The following is a 17,525-nucleotide window of genomic DNA, read 5'->3' as shown; positions in this document are numbered from 1 at the left end:
GTCATCGCACGCATTGTCTCGCTGCTATCGCTGCATGCCAGACATCGCTTCCACTTTGCGTGCATCCGTCTTGTCTCTTGGCCCAGGCTTTTAGTTCCTGCTCCTTTTGGCTTTGGCTGACGCTGCCACTGCCATTTCACAGCACATCCGAGTCACGCTTCCGGGTGTCGGTCCTGAAACACAACCAAACCAATCCATCACCCTTTACCCTCCACCGTCTTTTCGCCGCTACTTTGCACCCTCTTCCTTACTCCTGCGACTCTTCTTCCTACAACAAACTACTACTATCCCATCCTGCCTCCTTTGGTTCCATTCAACCAAACGATTGTCTTCGGAAACGATCGCGACCAAGAAAAAGACAACAAGTCTTGCAACGCTTCCCATCGTATCTCCGACCCTCGCACCGCACGAGACTACTACCAATACCATCGAATCGAGACGAGTCCGCTCACGCACGATCCGGTCCAATCCAACCAAATTCTCATACACACACACAACAATATCGCCACCCTCGAGCGACCCCAACCCCAAACCTCGATTCCTTTCTCCTCATTTTGCTCTTCAATCGGCACACCTCGAGATTCATCATCGGCCCATCGACCTGTTGAGCGAGCACGAATCAACACACTCCTTCTTTCAAACCTGTCAAAGGGGCCGCCCAACCTGGAAGGGATTTGTCACACTCGCACCTTTCCACGGCTGCACTGCCTGGCCCCATTCGACTTGAATAACCCTTGAATCCATCTCGTCGTCTTACCCACTTTCAAGATGAGAGAAGTCAATTTCAGTATCCCAAACGTCAACAAGGCGTCGGTCGGCATCACGACCGCCCTCTACGACAGACGAGCTCTCGACTGCACCTCTACCCTTCCTCTCATCAACTCTCTCAACCATCTCGCCTACCTCACCACATCCTCGGCTCGCATCCGTGATATTCTCACCGTCGACGGCGGCATCGAGCGCTTGGTATGCATTCTAAAACGCGGTCGGAGCAAGGACATGATGGATATGTGGAAGTGGAACTTGGCCTTCCAGTGCGTCGTCAACATTGGTGTCAGGGGCACTGAAAACGTCCGCACCAGGGTTGTCGAGGCCGACATGGTCCCCGTCATTGCTACCATTCTCGACAACTACATCAAAGTCACTGAGAAGTGCAGAGACAAGTCGGACGACAAGAGCAAGGACCATCACCACCGTCACAGGAGCCACGAACACCGCAGTGTACACAAGGCTCCGTCCTTCACCAACAGATCCACCCGAACAGAAGTTGAGCAGAGGGCCTCCAGACGCCAGGCCCCTCCTCCCTCCATCGACGTATCTGCTACCTACGCGGGATCCTCGTCCTCGAGCTCCGCAGTCGATCAACAAAACACCGAATCCACACCCACTCCACCCCAGTATCCGCTGGCGTCCTCCGCCGAGCGACCTGCGTTCCCTGCCCACCGTCACCATCATCATCACCATCACCACCATTACCGTGCCGCCGAGGCTCGCCATGCCGTTGCATCTCCTTCTCGTCAGGTCGTTCAGCCGTTGGCACCCGCCGTACCTGCCACTGAAACTATGGAGGGCTTTGTCAGACCTGTACGCGATGCTGACCGTCTTGCGTCGATGATGACTTTTGGCAACGCAAACTTGGTTTCGCAACCGTCTTCCCCAACAACTCCCCTGCCGCCTCCGCAGATGCGCTCTCCTACCGTCCGGCCTACTTCGGGACTTGCACCAACAAATCGCTCCCGTCGCCGTCCTTCCATTCGTCACCAAAACTCCACCGTCGACTCGGATGACTTGGTCGGAGATGACGCGCCATCCGACGAGTCCCCGGATGCTGAAATGTCGGGCACTGGCACTGAGATTCAGACTGCCGTAAACATCCAAGATATCACTATGGAAGAGGGAGACAGCATCCTGGCTGGCTCTACCACAATGGACCTGAACACCCCAACTGTGTCAGAAACTCAGGATACTGGAGCCTTTAACATCACACACCGCGGTCCTGTGGAAACTAGCAACACCGCTGCTACGACGCCAGCCCCTGTGCCTGCCATCGGTTTGTCACCTAACCGCCCCACAATGGTCACACCTCCTCAGCCAGCCATTCCCAACGCCAGCGTTCCCCGGTACCTCCTTGACCGACAATTTGTACCCAACGCCCAGATGCTTGCCGCCATGCCGCGTGAAGAAGACGTCTTGATGTCCCTTCAATTGCTTGCATATGTCTCCAAGTACTGTGGCCTGCGGTCGTATTTCCAAAAGAGCCACTTGGTCCCAAGGCTCAAGATTGGAAAGGAACTCCGCTACTTGGACGGCGAGGACGCTCCCAAGGAGCAGGTTGAAGAGGAAGAGCTCGAGGAGGAGTTCTTGTTGCCCAACGACTTCAATATTTTCCCCCTGGTCGAGAAGTTCACAGTTCGACACCACAGCACAGATATGCAATACTGGGCTGGCGTTGTCATGAGAAATCTGTGCCGCAAGGACGATACCCGCGGAGGCATCCGTCAGTGTGCATACTACCAGTGCGGCAAGTGGGAGGAATTCACCCGCCAATTTGCCAAGTGTCGCCGCTGCCGCCGCACCAAGTACTGCAGCAAGGAGTGTCAAAAAAGTGCATGGGCTTTCCATCGTCACTGGTGCGTGGCCGCGACGCAGTGATCCATACCACTCAGTGCTCCACAACGTTCGACTATACCCCGGAAAGCGCCTTCGGAGGCGCGATGTTTATAATACGGATTCTTTGCCGCCCACAGGTGGCACAGCATTGCACAGCACAGCGTTTTTTCAAATGCATGGCGTTTCCCTCGATACCACTGGTCTTTCAGCAGCATATTCAGGTCCGGCATTGGGTGCTTGCCATTCATGGTGACGGCATGACTCCCCTTTATTCCAGGACGATATATCCTCAGTTTTTCCTCATCCTCACATGCCGTCCACGAAACAGACTGCTCAAGTCATCGGCAAGGCACTATTCCCTTGACGGCATCCATAACTTCTCCAAGGTGTTCGAGGTTGGCGGGTTTCAATTTGCCCATGTGGTCGTTATTCCAGCAATGAATAGCATGGAATAGCAGATGGCCTCTTGGGAAGATTTGGACGGTAGCACACGCATCCGACAAATCACCAAAGGCGGCATACGCAACATTCAAAACTACCAAATTTGTGTCCCGGAAGACTATTGCTGGGGCACAGAGACGGTCTTTTTATGTCACGGATTTACTTTTTCTTGGTCTTGGGCTAACGGGCTGGCGAAGCCCGCAACGGAAGGATGGAAATGATGGTCACATTGGCGGCTCACTTGGATTGAGAGAATGCATAGGCCGCCCGAGATGGATAGCAGTATATTTTCCTCCAGGGTCCTTGTGCCAATCCCTCTGAAGTAGGATAGCACGAGCAGACAGGAAAGCTTTGCGCAATGCTCCAGGAGTACATATTCCGAGTAGCAAGCGAGGATGATGTACGTATTGTTATGAGAGATCAACCACTATAATGTCAGAATTTATACGGTATTTCGAACCCACTGCTCACTGCCCATATCGTTGTTGTGCACAAAGCCTGCCAATGGGAGGTGGTGATGACGTACAATGCCATGCCTCTTGCGACGAGAAGTTGATTCAAAGTCGTCAGGGCTGAACTCTTAGCATGTTTGGCGTGCTTGCTAGAAAGTTTATCGCGTACCGTCCACATGGAATTGGGACGAAGCTAAATTTTGAAGTCTCGGGATACCTCTGCCACAATTTATGCTGATCAGTGGGCCAGTGAAGGATAATGAGGCTTTTTGGGACACAAGACGAGCAGACCAAGAAGGAAATGGCACCTGATGCTTCCATCAAATATCAAAGGTCACTGGAGAGTAATTGAATCATTTCGTTTGTGGATTACCATTGAACCCGAGGGGTATTCGCTCCTCCGTTCTAGTTTTTTGTTTACATACTCTCCTCCTTCCAGTCCCCTCACCTACCCCTGTTTTTTACGCTACAGAAAACGGCACTCTCCTTTTTTTTTCTCCGTTACTTATTCATGGCCTTTCTCCTGTTCTTGCCCGGCCGCTGCTGGGGCTTCTTGCCGACACCGCCCTTCATGCGCTTGGCGTTGAACCCGCTCAGGTCGCCGGAGCTCACGGCGTCGCCCGACTTTGCGTGGCGCTTCTTTCCGCCGAAGCCGTACTTTTCGTTCTTCTTGGACCGCTTGGCGTTGACGCCGCTGCCGGACCGGCCGCCGTCGCGACCGCCGCGCTTGCCGTCCGAGTTGGTGTGGCTCTTGATCTCGTTGTCGACGCCGACGTCGAAGAGGTCGGCCTCGCGCGTGTCGAGGTTGGAAGAGTTTTCTTGACGTTCTGGGTTGGGGATAGTTAGTGACCGGTTCGGACTGAAACGAGTACTGAAGCGTGCAGCTAGCAGCTTTAGGGAGGGAGGTGTAACTTACTCCTCTTGAGCGTCTTGATCTTTTCCAGTGTGTCCTTCTTGGCCTTTTGGCGCTCCTGCAACTTGGCGACCTGCACCTGCTTGCCAAACTTCTTGAGGTCTCTGAGCTTTCTCGCCTCGGCGGCAGCCTTCTTGGAGCTGGCCTCCTCGATAAGTTTGGCCTTGACCTTATCCATCTGTCCGTCGTCCTTGACCATCTCCGCAAAGTAGTCCTTGGGGCGGGAGAATGGGGTGCCCTCCTTGATCAGGAGCGCGCGGCCCTTACGCGCGGCCTCGAGGGACTGCGAGAGCAGGGCGAGCTCGCGCTGGAGGTCGTCCTGGGCATCGGGGACGGCCTCGGCGGTGGGTTTGGATGAGGCGACGGTCATGTGCGACGTGAAGGAGGCTGTGGAGGATGTGTCGATGCGAATGCGGTTCAGGGAGGCCAGGAGTGCGGCCTTGTTGTTGATTGTGAGCTTGGTGTGGGGGATAATGTCCTCGAGATCCTCGTCGTCGCCTTCGAGATCCGACATGGGAACGTCGTCCTCTTCGGGGTCAACCTCTGAGTCCTCCTCGTCATCTGATTCGCCGTCCTTCTCCTCGATTTCTGTGGGTGTCTTGGTGGCTGTCTTGGCCTTCTTGGATGGGCGCTCGATCTTTGCTTCCATCTCGATATCGGAGTCGCTGTCACTATCTGTGTCGTCCAATGCTTCGATATCGAGCTGTAGAAACCGTGTATTAGCAATCATTCTGAGGGTCCCGTAGTTTGCGCAATGTGCAAGGAGCACGAACCTTGTCATCCTCTTCTTCGTCGTCGTCCTCGTCGTCCTCTTCTTCGTCCGAGTCGGCATCCTCAAAGTCTGCGTTCAAAGTGATGCCACCCTCAATGGAGATAACAGAGGTATCGTCTCCTTCCTCCTCGTCTTCCATCTCCTCGTCCTCGTCATCCTCTTCGACACCCTTGTTCTTCTTGTTCTTCTTCTCTTGCTCCTTGGCGGCTTCGCGGTGCTTCGCCTTGATCTTGCGCTCTTCCTTGACCTTACGAAGGTCGATGCCCTTCTCGGCCGCTAGCGCAAGCTTGAGTTTGGATTTTGTAACCATGGTTGCAGACAATATCTGAAGTGTACTGATATTGGGTTGGTCGCAAAAGTATGCTGGTTCAACACTCTTTACGGTCGGGTTGCGGCAACGTGGGGAGGGTCCTCAGAAAAAATGTCGATTGAAAATAATTCTGCCGCTTCAGTGATCCACCCAGTTGAGGCGGTCAGACATGATGGTGGGGTCGTTCTCCATAGTGGGTATGGTCCCTGGCTTGGTAAGCAGCCATTGGTCGACCATTTTTTACTTGTCTTCAACATCGTCTTGAGATCATTCTCACTGCAATGATTCACAACAAAATAAGATACTGGTGAAGAGGAACTTCACAAGTCTACCTCCAATCAAGTCCCTTGGATGTCTACATGAGTACAATCTAGCCATCATTCTCTGTTCGAATGAAGCAGCAGATTCGAGTGCTCGGACGCTCGGACGTTCTGAAAAGGAAGCGTTACCCAATTTTTGTGGTCTATATCTCACTTCGTATCATCTTCCCAGCACATACGGCCATACCCATTGGAAAACTCGGGATCCCGTCCGCTCTCCCATAGATAAGCCAATGAGGGCCGGATTAGTAGTTGGGTCGGTGACGACCAGCGAATACCTGGTGTTGTATGTATATTCTTTTTTGGCTTCTCGAGTCCATGCCAGACCGGTGAAGCTATTGTCTTTTTGCTGGCAGACAGGAGGTTGATTTTCTGTACTTGTGCTCATAGCTACCAAGAAGAACGGGTATCGTTATCTACATCCTCAATTAAGAACACGAACTTCCCGTAAGCTCCTAGACATCAGGTGCAGCTTCGACGGGGAACGTATGCCCGGAAATATGGGATCTATTCATGAAGAACCAATTGGTTTGTAATTGCGCCATGTGGGCTTTCTGACTATCATCCTGTACGTGTTCCACGCTTGGCTATGAAAAGTATTGCTAGACACCTTATTGACTAAGACTCTGTGCAACAAGAACATGCTTCTGGGCCAACCGAAACTACCGGGCATGTTTATGGTCGTTCTGGCGAGGACTTCGGCTTAAGTGGTTTGTAGTGAACTCGTGTCTCGGTAGTCAAGAACGAAGACTAAATCGTGGTATGGTGAGGACGGAGGAATGAAGCCCGAGATTTCCATGACGAGGAGTTCTTGTTGCGGTCTGTCCAATGATATGACGCATTCGTTCAAAATCACCTCATTGCTGCTAGACTGGCATAGCGCTATGGTCTCTATCTTCGTTGAGGGCCCGACAGGATTTGATCGCTGCCGTTGGTACCAGAACTGGGTTTGACGTCGATTTTGCAAGTGTTGTTAGGGGTCTCCATACCAGCTGATTTGGCGTTTGGTATTGAAGGTGTACAATGGTATGCCCGGGTCTGTTTCTTTGGTAGAGGACGATCGACGTAGGATTTGGTCTGTTTTGCAGAGATGGACAAAACTCATCATAGTCTCGAAGGAAATCAGTTGCTTTCTATATCAAAGTTTCCTCTCGTCTGTGGTACCAGTGCTGTTGAACTCCAAGGCGGCCGCGTTAGATAGTGTGCAGCAGTTGCAATGTTCCCACGCAGCGCCCAACTTACACAACGACGAGCAGATGACCTGCCCGAGACGCAATTAACGACCTCGAAGCCGATCACGAGAGCCGAACAGCTGTCTCAAGAACTTCGAATCTTTGTCCGATAAACCGGCAACACCCATGAAACTTCATTGTTCTCGACGTCACAACGTTGTAGACGAATGGAGGCTAGCCTTCGTTGAGTTCACCGCAGCGGCGAACAGTGTATCCTTACCAGAGTACCAGGCTGTACGCTTGGAGTTATGTAACACATTTGTTATGCCTGAGATGGCAATAACGCATGTCATACAGGACGGGATAAGGGTTTGTGACTTTGCAATATCTTTTGGGCAAACGTATCGGCTGAGCGTAGGAGAATTACATAGCCTGCGCTCCAGCGCAAACAAGTTAGGATGTGCGAGACTCCTTCGAACGGAAAAAACACCGAAGAACGGTGTTAGAGACAAAGAGCCAGCATTGGGGTTTGAATAGGGGAGTATGGAAGAAAGACGATGCTGAAGATTTGTGCCAACACAAGTCCTTTGAGTCGGAAACACTTGGCTTTCATTCCTTGGACAGTCGAAACTAAACAAATCCATTTCACACGGACTGCCACTCTACCAAATCCAGCAGCTTTCCAAATTATCGATCGTTGGATGTACATGCAAGCATTGACCCTAAGAGAATATGTTTCGATTGCGGGTACTCGCCTAGTTGCCATTGCTGCTTTTGATTCAATTAGGTATGTGACCAGAAAGATCAGTTCGACAATATCTAGGCCGGCAATGCTCCATATCTGGACCACGGTTCGCAATTTTTTCTTAAAGCTTGCGTTATCTCTTCACTGCAAATTTTGGCCTCTTATTGGACCTGACGTTTAATAACAAGCCAACACCGTGGGCGAAGGTCTGCTTTATCGAACGGAGCTCACAGTAACACAGTCGCGTGTCTGTAGATTGACTACCTAAGGGGGATAGAATGACTGCCACCTTTTTTATGTACATTGTCACCAAGCCGAAACTCCTCGCTTCCAAACCAGCATCTGACGACAAGCGTGATAAAAGTTAGTGCTATTCACGGTGCTCGTTTCCATATGACGCTTCTCTTTGCTATGTCCAATAACTGCAGGCTCTCTCTAGAACCGGGTGAAGGGAAGCCTATCAACCAAGTCAGTCTTCACGTCCAAAGCCACGGAGCACCAAGTACATGAAGCGAACAAAATGTACGTACCATTTGCCCTTGAGGGTGATGACAACCCACGGGCTCCCAGCCTCGTCAATCTCCTTTTCGACCTTGGTGTTGAAACAAATCGCACTCATGATGCCGTCGCCAAACTTCTCGTTCATGACGGCCTTGTAGGCGTACCCGTAATTTTGCACAATCTCGTACAGGCGGTAGATGAGCGGCTCAACAGGCGGCATGGGCCCGGCTCGGCCGCGGTCGGGGTAGTTGTTTAGCTGCTTCAGGTTTGCGGCCTGGATTCCGAGGAGCTCAGACAGCTTCTGGACGTCCTCTTCCGAGGCCTGGACCTGACCGTAAAAGATGCCCGCAATGGCAACTTCACTGCGACCGAGATGCTTGGCGATTTCCTCAAACGTGAGCCCAGCCGACGCCTTGGCGTCAAAGAGGACCTGGGAATGAGGCGGGAGACGGTCCGCCATGGATGGCTGTTTGGCTCTTAGTTAGTGATTGAGGGGCTTCGTCGCCGTTGGGATTCAATATCCTCATGACTCCGTTACTCACATCGAGACTTGCGAGCTGTCCAGACATTATGAAAGACAGGCTGAAGTGTTGGTAGTGGGATCAAGTGTGATGAAACAAATGCCAAGGATAGAGTTCGGAAGAGAGTTCGTCTAATCGAGATACGATGCGATGAGATGAGATGAGTTGAGATAGGGCAAGATGTCTACTCTGAGTCTTTGTATGTGCAACGATGTACGATTGAATCAAAGGAGGAAATGTTGACGAACACCTGCCTTAAATCTTCAAGACGTGGTATTGCGGGCGGGTATTTCATCCGGACGTCATGCATTCAGATCGTCCATGGACATTGCGGGGTCGTGAGCTAAGAGAAACATCAGTCTAAGTTGCGTCGTCCTGTTCGCTGTTGCCGAGGCCTTCCCGCCGGAGAAAACACGGTATCTCGGCTTCAAAGGCAAAAACCGATGCACCATAAATCGCCTGCGAATCCCGACCGGATATGATGACTAATAGCCCTTATATTCTAGTAACTTTTGTCTATCTTAACTAAGGTATCCGGGCAAAGTCCGTCTCGGGACACACGGCGGTGGCCGGGCGGAAGTTTGCGAAGCCATCGCACCCGAGTCTTGGCACGGATCGGAGTCGGTGAGCTCGGCTGTCATCGTCCGGTCCGCTCCAGAAGCGATGCGTTGATTGCAATGCAACTTGCGCCAACCCATTCATTGTATGTATGTTACTACTCCGTTAATGTCCTACACACTCCTTTCTCCGTGTACGTCAACTTTGCCACATAAACACCTTCTAGTCATAGGAACGTCCAATGGTTACGATGCTGCAAAGTGTGCTACCCGGTGTAGACAAGGCTACTCTAAGTAGCCGCATGTGAAGAATGCTCTCGGGGAAGTTGTCCCGCCCGAGGAAGTTGTTAATCTAGACAACTTCGTATGTCAATGTTGAGTAGCATTGTGCGATGGCCGATGGCTCATGGGCTGGCCTTGACAGGAGATCGGTAGTGGCTGTGGTGTTTGAATTGTATTCTCCTAACATCGAGTGCCTCAGCTCTCGAGGAGCGACAATCCCCATGGAGCGGGGAGAGTGGTCCCACCAACATTCCAGATATTTTCGACCGGCTAGCGTGGCTCTGACTTCAAAGAGGGGGATGTCCCTCTAAAGGAGCTCACGCTATCATGCGTTGTCATAATTGGTAGCGATTTGATGGTTTGGTTCTGTGTACACCATGGTACACAAGCCCTGTCCGGTTAGGCTGGTATCGTGGAGTTGCCGGTTAGCCGTTTCCACGCCTTGAGATCCCATTCTCTCCTGGCGCCTTTGAGATCGTCCACATTCAGGATGTCAACGCCCTCTTGTACGAGTACATCCCATACGTGGTTTCTGATGCTGATTGGCCATGCTGGGAGGTCCCAGTACCGGACCATCAAGCCGCGGGAATGTGCCTCTTTGATTTGCGCTCTCAGTTTCGCCATTTGGCCCTTTGATAGGTCACCAAACCAAACGGTGCCGAGCGCCTTCTTGAAGGATACGCTCGTGTAGAAGGAATTGGTCAGATCGAAGTTATGACGGTCCAGGTTCAGGAGGGGAGCGTCGAAGAATGTGTCCCTGTAGGTTGAATTTTCGACGACCATATCGAAAGGAGTGTTGCCAGTCCCGACGACGGTGATAGGCCCATAGTGGACTTTGCCATCGATGACTTTGCTCAGCCAGCCTCGCTCTCGCAAGGGCTCCAACTGACGAACCACCTCCGGCCAGGTCTCCGGGCCGCTCGTCTTCAAATCCACCAAAAGGACCATGGTTTGATCCGGGCTTGCCTCATAAATGCCCCGAGGTGATTCCTGTGTGATGTTTCCAAGATCCGCATTCCGTTCCTCAAGCAGACGAACGAGGGGGTCTATGTAGAGACTTGTGAAGGTGTTTTTCTGACGCAGAGACCACTTGTTATGGCCAACGAATAATTCGGTGTCCATGAGCCACACGTCTGCCTCAATGCCAATGCATCCTGCCTGGAGAGCGTCGTAGATGGGCCTTTTCCTCCAGTAATCATTATGAGAGTGGCATGGAATTGGCTCAACGATGCTCGCGCTCTCAAACTGCTCGGATGCAGTATCCCAGACCTCGCGGGCTACGAATAGGACCAGGTTGAGGAGGACAAATATCAAGCTGAGATTCAAAGTTAGCCGGAGAATTAAATCTTGCGCCGTTCGCAACACTTACAGCATCGCCAACCAAACAGCGCCGCACATGATGAAGGAACGTTTCCGTGTCCATGGTTTCGGTATCATGTACGCAGGAGGAAGTAAGCCATCTTCGGAAGTGAAGCTCTCAGCTGGTGTTGGCGGGACTTCGATTTCGCTTTCACTTGCGGCGTCTGCTTCCTCGGGAGAGTCTCTGTAACGAGGTATCGTGCTGCTGTTTCGGGACCAGAATTGACGGAATCGATCACGCACTGCGTCGATGCTTGCGCTCTTTGTGGTAGACATTTTGAATAGGTCTTTTGCTCTGGCTGGTACGATCAGACAATGGTTGGCTACCTTAGGTTGGAGACCGAGACGCCTGCTCAGAGGGAAGACAAGAGGAAGAGGCCGTCGGATGGTAGCTCTTTATCTCTAAAGCATATCGTGGTAAAGGATGAGGGTTCGTAGGCTGCAAGTCTGGGCTGCGGCAGTGCTATTGTACAGCAAGCCGTTCTCCAAGTTCGTCAGGCAGGCTGTACAGTACTTCGAGGTAGGAGGCCAGATAAGTATGTAGTATGAGGTACTGGCAGTGGTCTAAGGTACACAAAGAGGACAGCAACAAAGGCAAGAGCGAATAAGTCTGGACGTTTGCGGACGAGGCAAAGAGTGAAGAACTGCGGGAGAGAGACACCAAATATAGCGGGATCTAATAGAGTGGCTGTTGGCTTGGCTTGCTGCCTGCTTTAAGAGGGGGACATTGGAGCTAAAGATCACCGCAAGGTAAGGTAGGTAATAAAGTCGGGTACCTCAGGGCGAGGTAAGGACAGGGCGGAATGGGGTAGGGATATAAAGGTTAAAACGGCAAGTAGATCCGAGCATGGTTAGGGATGGATGCTGGGGTAGGGACGGCGGTTGAGAACAGACTTTGGGAAGAGCTGAGAGGGTCTGAGAGCATGATGGAGAGACAGTGAGGCACATAGGAAAGTCGGAAGAACGGGGGTCAGGGGAAGGAGGAGAATGAGAGAGAGTCAGTGAGCTGAATGAGGCGTGAGTGAGCAAGAGAGAGAGAAAACGGACAAGACGCCGTGCTATGGATGGGACACGGGTCTAGTGTCTGGCATATGGTTCCAGAAGATGTGATGTCTCCAGTTGTGTGTGAGCACGAGTGTGTGTGTGTGTGTGTGTGTGTGTGTGTGTGTGTGTGTGTGTGTGTGTGTGTGTGTGTGAATGACTGGGTGGTTCATGAGCAGTAGCATCTACGGCGGCAGCAGCAACAATGCAGCAGTAGCGGTACATGGATTCCATGCTAGACACTACAAGCTAAGGTACTTGGCTGGGGAGAAAGGGGACTAATGCTAGTCAGTAGGCGGCGTATTCAAGCATTTCCAAGTCATCCATGTCCTGTCCTGTCCCACGTCCGTAAAAGGGACTAAGACTAAGAAAGTCTATCAGGAGCTTAGCTAGCCCCAAGACGGTGGGGGGCGCGGGACCCGAGGGAGTGTTTCTGGCGCCTGTTTTGTTTGTGTTTGTTACCCTGGCGAAGGGGGGGTATTGGTTCAGGTCCAGGGTCAATCAGTGTAACGAAGAGGAATTGTGATCACGGACTTCAGGGACAACGGTATCTGAATGTGTGGATCGTCTTGGCCAGGCAGCAGAGATATGTATCGTGTCATGTCGGTGGTTGTATGCACGGTCAGAGGCCACGAAGCAAGGATAGTCATTTATTATGTCCACGACGAGTGACGACGACAGCCATGCCACGGAGAATAGACAGGGCAAGAAAGTGAGGCCAAGAAAAAGCGAGAGAGTGTGTGGGTGAGTGAGTGAGTGAGAGTGAGAGACTATTCTCAGGTCTGGGGTCAAGTGTCGAATGTTGACCATGGAAGTAGCGTGTCGAGGTAGCGCATGGGCGATGACTCTGTGACCAGTGGAAAGGCGCACCAAGGTCCCATTGTCGTTAGTCGCCAAACAAGAGGCCAACAACTAAGGTTATTCGGCATGCCTCTCTCAAACCAAACCTGTCGTGTCGGAATGCCTCAGTCGAATGGCGAAAGAGAGTCGACGAGGGTCTGGCCGACGGGAAAATCCCTGCCCTCTGGCGTTCCCGAGGTCCAGGTACCTTGTAGTTGCTTCCGGCCCCCTCCTGGAGCCTTTGTCCAGACCCTGAGACCCCTCATCCCAGCCGCTTTCCTCGACACTTCTTGCCTCTACAGACGAGGCACAAGGGAAACATGAGGTGCCAAGGAAAAGTCAGTGCGGAAGTTCAGAGAGTAATGAGGATGGAAAGCGCAAGAACGAGCTACTTGGAGATTGGTTGATTGGTGGAAGGCTTGGCACAGGAGACAGCAGCGACCCTCCAGCTGGAAGGAGCGAAAAAAGTATTTGGGGAAGAGAGCGAAGGGGTTCCGGCCATGGATCTCCAATCCAGTCCAGCAGCTGCGCCTTCTGCTACCAATACGAACATCTCAGTGGTCAATGACCGTCGTGCAAAGCTGTCCGCTGTGGCTAGGTACCAATGAACCTAAGGCAAGTAAGTACCTTGGTGGAGCACCTCAGCACCCAAGATACTTCTTTGATTATTCTCGTCTGGTGCGGAGGTACGAAGTATCTTGTATCTGTAGACTAAGGTAAGACAAGCGGCGTAGATACTTGCCTCCGTGGAGAAGTCATATTGCCCCGCCGTGGCATCTCCCCGCAGATGGATACATTGAAGGTTGAACTCAGTCGAGCAAGTCACAGGAACACCGCACGCCGCACCTCGCGAGAGTGAGACTGGACGGACGTTCGCTTCCTCAACGCTGAGATGGTCCGTGCTAAGCCTGTACCGGCTTAGAGACGGCGTGCTCCATGTTATGGGCCTCACTCCCGTCCCTCACCTGGGCTCTCAAATCCCTCCCCTCCCATCCATGCCAACGTCCCTCCTGCTCGCTTTCTCTTTCTGCCTCTCATTTGGCCTGTCGCCTCGACCTACTTACCAACAAGAGTCTCGCGCCTTTCACTTGCAAGCCATACTCTTCCAGGCACGTGGCGCAGCTGATAGGCGGATTAACTTCCATTCAAGCAACCATGAGAAACCAACTAGTGACATTAAATCCCTCTCGCACTCCAGGTCTCTACGGTGTACTATCTATGTCACGCGCATCATGCATACCTTAATTCACTTAGGTAGAGAACCGGCCCCCAGTGCCGTTCCCGAGAGGTTCCTACCTATGAGCGGTCTGAGGAGTCTGCGCTCGTCCTAGACTGGACCAGATTCCACTATCTACCTAGGTCACCACCTTAGGTATCCCCACAAGATCCTGGCCCTCAACCAACCTTCAGGACCAGCCCAGAACAACCTATTACAAATGCCCTCGTTTCCTCGTGGGCCACCGTGGTTCATGCCATCTCACCAACCTGCCAACCAAGGTACATATGGATTTTCCTCCAAGGTAGGGCAGCGTAGTGCGCGTGGGTGGCTTCTCGCGTGCTTGTTCGTGTACGGATAAGAACTTTGGCCACCGCACCTCGAGCCGAAGTCAAGGCGTTTTGGCCAAGTCTAGCTGCGATCTATCAGTACTCCGTACCTCAGCCACACAACATAGGTACACGCTCGTGTTGGCCATTGCGCTCATCGCGGGATCGCCCCAGAGCGTGACTGATCGGGACATTTCCATGGGTCGCGCGGACGGCGGCACGTCCGAGCCTCCGTTTCCCGCCCAAAACCAGAAACACCATCCATCCATCAGCCATGCCCGCACGGAGTGTTTCTGGCTTGACCTTGATCATGGGCTGGCTGACTGACTGACTGATGAACACCCACCCGTGCCGACATCAACCCGGAAAAAAGCAATGGAAAAAAGCATTTGGTACATAGCTCAGCGCGACCGTCTACGTACGCAATTCATCAGCAGTCGATACTGAGACACGTCCGAAAACGACTGAAAGTGTCACATAATCAGACGGTTAGTGATTGACTTTGTTCTCCTCACTCAACCACACCTCGACAACTCCCACACGCGAAACACGCTCTTCTCCGAGTCTGAAGTCTGAAGTCTGAATCCTAGAGTCCGTCCGGCCTGCTCTGTGGGACGGACTCGGGTGCAAATACCTCACCTCGTTTTCCCAGAGTTTCTTTCGCCAACTTGGGACGTAGCAGTTGTGCCATCCACCTTGCAATTACCGCCTCATGTTGATCTAGTCTCTGGCATAGCACGTCTTCGTCCCCTTCCGCCACCAATTGCCCGGTCATGGCGCCGTCTCCGTGACCGCTGCGCTTCTCCGTTAACATGAGGCGGTCATCACTGTGGCATCATCCATCCAGGCGGCAACGAAGGAGGGACATTGTGCATGCATGCCCATGCGTGTGACAAGCCTGGTTCTCATCAAAGGGGATGTTCTAGTGTCCTTCTCAGAAGAATCGCGCTCAATTGACAAACATGACCATCTTACTGGAGAAAACAAGCTTTTCATTTCAACGTGCTTCGGCTTAGATGCCGGCTCCAGGTCCCACCATCCTTCTGAGTCGCTTATTTGGTATATGTGGTGAGCTCCGCACCACGATTTCTCCGTGGGTAAGGTGATCGTTGATATTGGCATAGGCATTGCCCTGTTGGTTGTCTGAGTCTCCCGAGAATGACTGACAACGACTTACTTGGCAAGAAAAACAAACCAAAAACCAATTTAGAGATGATCAGCGAAGCATGCAGCGCGGGTACCTAAACCTCAAGCAAAGTTTTGTGCCTATGACCGGGTGAAGCCAGCCCATGTGCTACAGAACTGTCATTGATCAGGTGCCAAGATGCCAGATTGTGGGATTCCCGCGTGTGATCTGTCCAAGGTGGATCGGCCCTAGGGGCTTTCCGACGTGGAGACCCCTGCAGATGCATTGCGATACGTACATCCACTGGCACGACAGGGAGCTGGTTTCATGAGGTGGAGCGGGGGTACCCCCCAAAAAACGGCCTCACTCCTTATCGGACGTCCACTTCTTATCGTGGCTGACATAATACAAAATTTTCCATCACTCCCCGAGCCCATGTATCATCCCGCCTCACCTGCAATCACGAAACCTTGAAGCAGAGGGGGACGTGTTTCTGTACTGAATCGCTCAACGACTCACTCATTGAAGTCAGTCGCAATGCCTCACAAACATACCAGGAGGGAACAGGACCCCTCAGCGTAAGTTCTGATCGCCTGGGATGCCGTCATGGCCTACACTAACCGGCTTCGTGCAGATTTGATCTCCCCCCATCACAAATCGCGAGGCCGCTTCCCGTTCAATTGCGAAGTCGAAAAGCTCTAGCCAACAATGCAAAGAACGCCAAGAATGGCAAGAATGGAAAGAGCCAAAAGACAGAGAATGATGGCGTCTCCAAGAAGAGAAAAGGTCGCAGCAATGATGACGATGCTCCGAGAGCTTTCAAGCGCATCATGTCGTTGGCGTCGGGCAGGAGACAACGATCTGGCCTAGATAACGGCGAGACGGTGGCCCAAAAAAAGAAGGCAGCTAAGAGAGCTGCGGCAGCCGCGCAGAGCGAGACCAAGGTTGAGGAGACTGCGAAGCCCGAGATGCCCACGATCCGGCCGGGCGAAAAGATGTCCGATTTCGCTGCCCGCGTCAACGCAGCCCTGCCTCTGGCGAACCTTGTCAACAAGACCGAGAGGGGCGGGAAAGATCCTCTTGGTCTCAAGACCGTCAGGACGCGGAAGGAGAAGAAGATGCACAAGCTGTACGACCAGTGGCGTGAGGAAGAGCGCAAGATTCAAGAGAAGAGAGAAGAGGAGCTCGAGGAAATCGCCGAACGCGAGCTAGACGAAGAGATCAACGGCGGTACCTTTGGTAACTTCGGACAGACCTCAAAGGCCTTCTACGAACCTGGGCAGGACAAGAAGAAGGGCAAAAGGGGGAAGAAGAACAAGGGCGCAGACCGCGAAGAAGATCCTTGGGCGGTGCTCAAGAAGATGCGTGCCGAGGCCAAAGTAGGGCTCCATGATGTCGCGCAGGCTCCGCCAGAGCTTCACAAGGCCGGCAAAGACAGGCTACTGGTCCGTGGTGCGGCCGTTGATGTCTCTAACGTGCCAAAGTCCGCTGGTAGCCTGAGAAGACGTGAAGAGCTCCAGGAAACCAGAGAGGCATTCCTTCTGGCTTACAGGAAACAGCAGGAGGAAAAGTTGGCTAAGCTTGCCGCTGCGAAATCTCGAGATACCCAGAACTAGTAGTAATGAAAGCCTGTCTTTGAAGATGCGGATGCAAAGCTCACCCGAACCAGTGTGATTTAATTTTCGATCTCATACCTTGTCTGCTTAAGATGTGACATGAGACGAGATATCCAGTCTATAACCTCCGGCCCCCTTGTCCCTTGTCCAAGAACTTAGGTATGGCCAAATTACGGACTACGTCTGTGCGGATCAGGTATTATGTAATGATCACGTGCCGTCAGAGTCATAGTGGCTCTTTCTTCGTCCACAGCCACCACAGCCACCTGGACGGTGCTGTAAGGTACCCAAGGCAAGGTAGCCCACCGTGGCGGGCACGGCGGGGTTCCCGAGGCGGCCAGACTCCAGCGGTTTCCTTCCCCTCCACTACCCACATCTCTGGCCGACTCAAACGTAGCGGGG

At 52.5% G+C, this 17,525-nt stretch overlaps 6 protein-coding genes across 6 annotated transcripts; 3 read left to right on the top strand and 3 right to left on the bottom strand.

Annotated features, from left to right (window-relative positions):
• Nucleotides 1-688: 688 nt before the first annotated feature.
• BDZ83DRAFT_446135 (MYND finger) lies at nucleotides 689-2,860 on the top strand. Its single transcript, XM_060503139.1, has one exon. It carries the CDS (start codon nucleotides 769-771, stop codon nucleotides 2,650-2,652), a length of 1,884 nt encoding a protein of 627 aa, XP_060369881.1. The 5' UTR covers nucleotides 689-768; the 3' UTR covers nucleotides 2,653-2,860.
• Nucleotides 2,861-3,843: 983 nt separating this feature from the next.
• BDZ83DRAFT_603682 (eukaryotic rRNA processing protein EBP2-domain-containing protein) lies at nucleotides 3,844-5,640 on the bottom strand. The gene is made up of 3 exons (XM_060507234.1): nucleotides 5,190-5,640; nucleotides 4,420-5,119; nucleotides 3,844-4,330 (listed from the first exon to the last, which is right to left on the bottom strand). Exons 1-3 carry the CDS (start codon nucleotides 5,496-5,498, stop codon nucleotides 4,005-4,007), a joined length of 1,335 nt encoding a protein of 444 aa, XP_060369880.1. The 5' UTR covers nucleotides 5,499-5,640; the 3' UTR covers nucleotides 3,844-4,004.
• A 2,530-nt stretch (nucleotides 5,641-8,170) lies between these two features.
• On the bottom strand, nucleotides 8,171-8,805 carry BDZ83DRAFT_747848 (cyanate hydratase; the record flags this gene model as incomplete). The annotated part of the gene is made up of 3 exons (XM_060513517.1): nucleotides 8,171-8,192; nucleotides 8,266-8,702; nucleotides 8,779-8,805. The coding sequence occupies 3 exons, from the start codon at nucleotides 8,803-8,805 to the stop codon at nucleotides 8,171-8,173; spliced, it is 486 nt and encodes a 161-aa protein (XP_060369879.1).
• A 1,190-nt stretch (nucleotides 8,806-9,995) lies between these two features.
• Nucleotides 9,996-11,231, bottom strand: BDZ83DRAFT_747847 (uncharacterized protein; the record flags this gene model as incomplete). Its single annotated transcript, XM_060513516.1, has 2 exons — nucleotides 9,996-10,911; nucleotides 10,966-11,231. The coding sequence occupies 2 exons, from the start codon at nucleotides 11,229-11,231 to the stop codon at nucleotides 9,996-9,998; spliced, it is 1,182 nt and encodes a 393-aa protein (XP_060369878.1).
• Nucleotides 11,232-12,652: 1,421 nt separating this feature from the next.
• BDZ83DRAFT_726846 (uncharacterized protein) lies at nucleotides 12,653-14,708 on the top strand (the record flags this gene model as incomplete). The annotated part of the gene is made up of 4 exons (XM_060512768.1): nucleotides 12,653-13,040; nucleotides 13,435-13,522; nucleotides 14,209-14,356; nucleotides 14,510-14,708. The coding sequence occupies exons 1-4, from the start codon at nucleotides 12,831-12,833 to the stop codon at nucleotides 14,706-14,708; spliced, it is 645 nt and encodes a 214-aa protein (XP_060369877.1). The 5' UTR covers nucleotides 12,653-12,830.
• A 1,214-nt stretch (nucleotides 14,709-15,922) lies between these two features.
• On the top strand, nucleotides 15,923-17,319 carry BDZ83DRAFT_603671 (uncharacterized protein). Its single transcript, XM_060507233.1, has 2 exons — nucleotides 15,923-16,085; nucleotides 16,142-17,319. Exons 1-2 carry the CDS (start codon nucleotides 16,045-16,047, stop codon nucleotides 17,121-17,123), a joined length of 1,023 nt encoding a protein of 340 aa, XP_060369876.1. The 5' UTR covers nucleotides 15,923-16,044; the 3' UTR covers nucleotides 17,124-17,319.
• The last annotated feature ends 206 nt before the right edge of the window (nucleotides 17,320-17,525 follow it).

This window comes from Colletotrichum acutatum (assembly GCF_030867785.1).
Source record: "Colletotrichum acutatum strain CBS 112980 chromosome Unknown BDZ83scaffold_9, whole genome shotgun sequence".
NCBI lineage: Eukaryota > Fungi > Ascomycota > Sordariomycetes > Glomerellales > Glomerellaceae > Colletotrichum > Colletotrichum acutatum.
Note: the sequence above shows the minus strand (reverse complement) of the source record. Positions and strands in the feature narration are given on the sequence as shown.

Excerpts from the sequence above, each read along its gene's own strand:
- BDZ83DRAFT_603682 (XM_060507234.1), bottom strand. The coding sequence starts at position 5,498 with ATGGTTACAAAATCCAAACTCAAGCTTGCGCTAGCGGCCGAGAAGGGC. Across the intron at positions 5,120-5,189 it reads ACGAAGAAGAGGATGACAAG|CTCGATATCGAAGCATTGGA; the intron begins GTTCGTGCTCCT and ends CGGTTTCTACAG. Across the intron at positions 4,331-4,419 it reads GATCAAGACGCTCAAGAGGA|AACGTCAAGAAAACTCTTCC; the intron begins GTAAGTTACACC and ends TCCCCAACCCAG.
- BDZ83DRAFT_446135 (XM_060503139.1), top strand. The coding sequence starts at position 769 with ATGAGAGAAGTCAATTTCAGTATCCCAAACGTCAACAAGGCGTCGGTC.
- BDZ83DRAFT_603671 (XM_060507233.1), top strand. The coding sequence starts at position 16,045 with ATGCCTCACAAACATACCAGGAGGGAACAGGACCCCTCAGC. Across the intron at positions 16,086-16,141 it reads AGGGAACAGGACCCCTCAGC|ATTTGATCTCCCCCCATCAC; the intron begins GTAAGTTCTGAT and ends GGCTTCGTGCAG.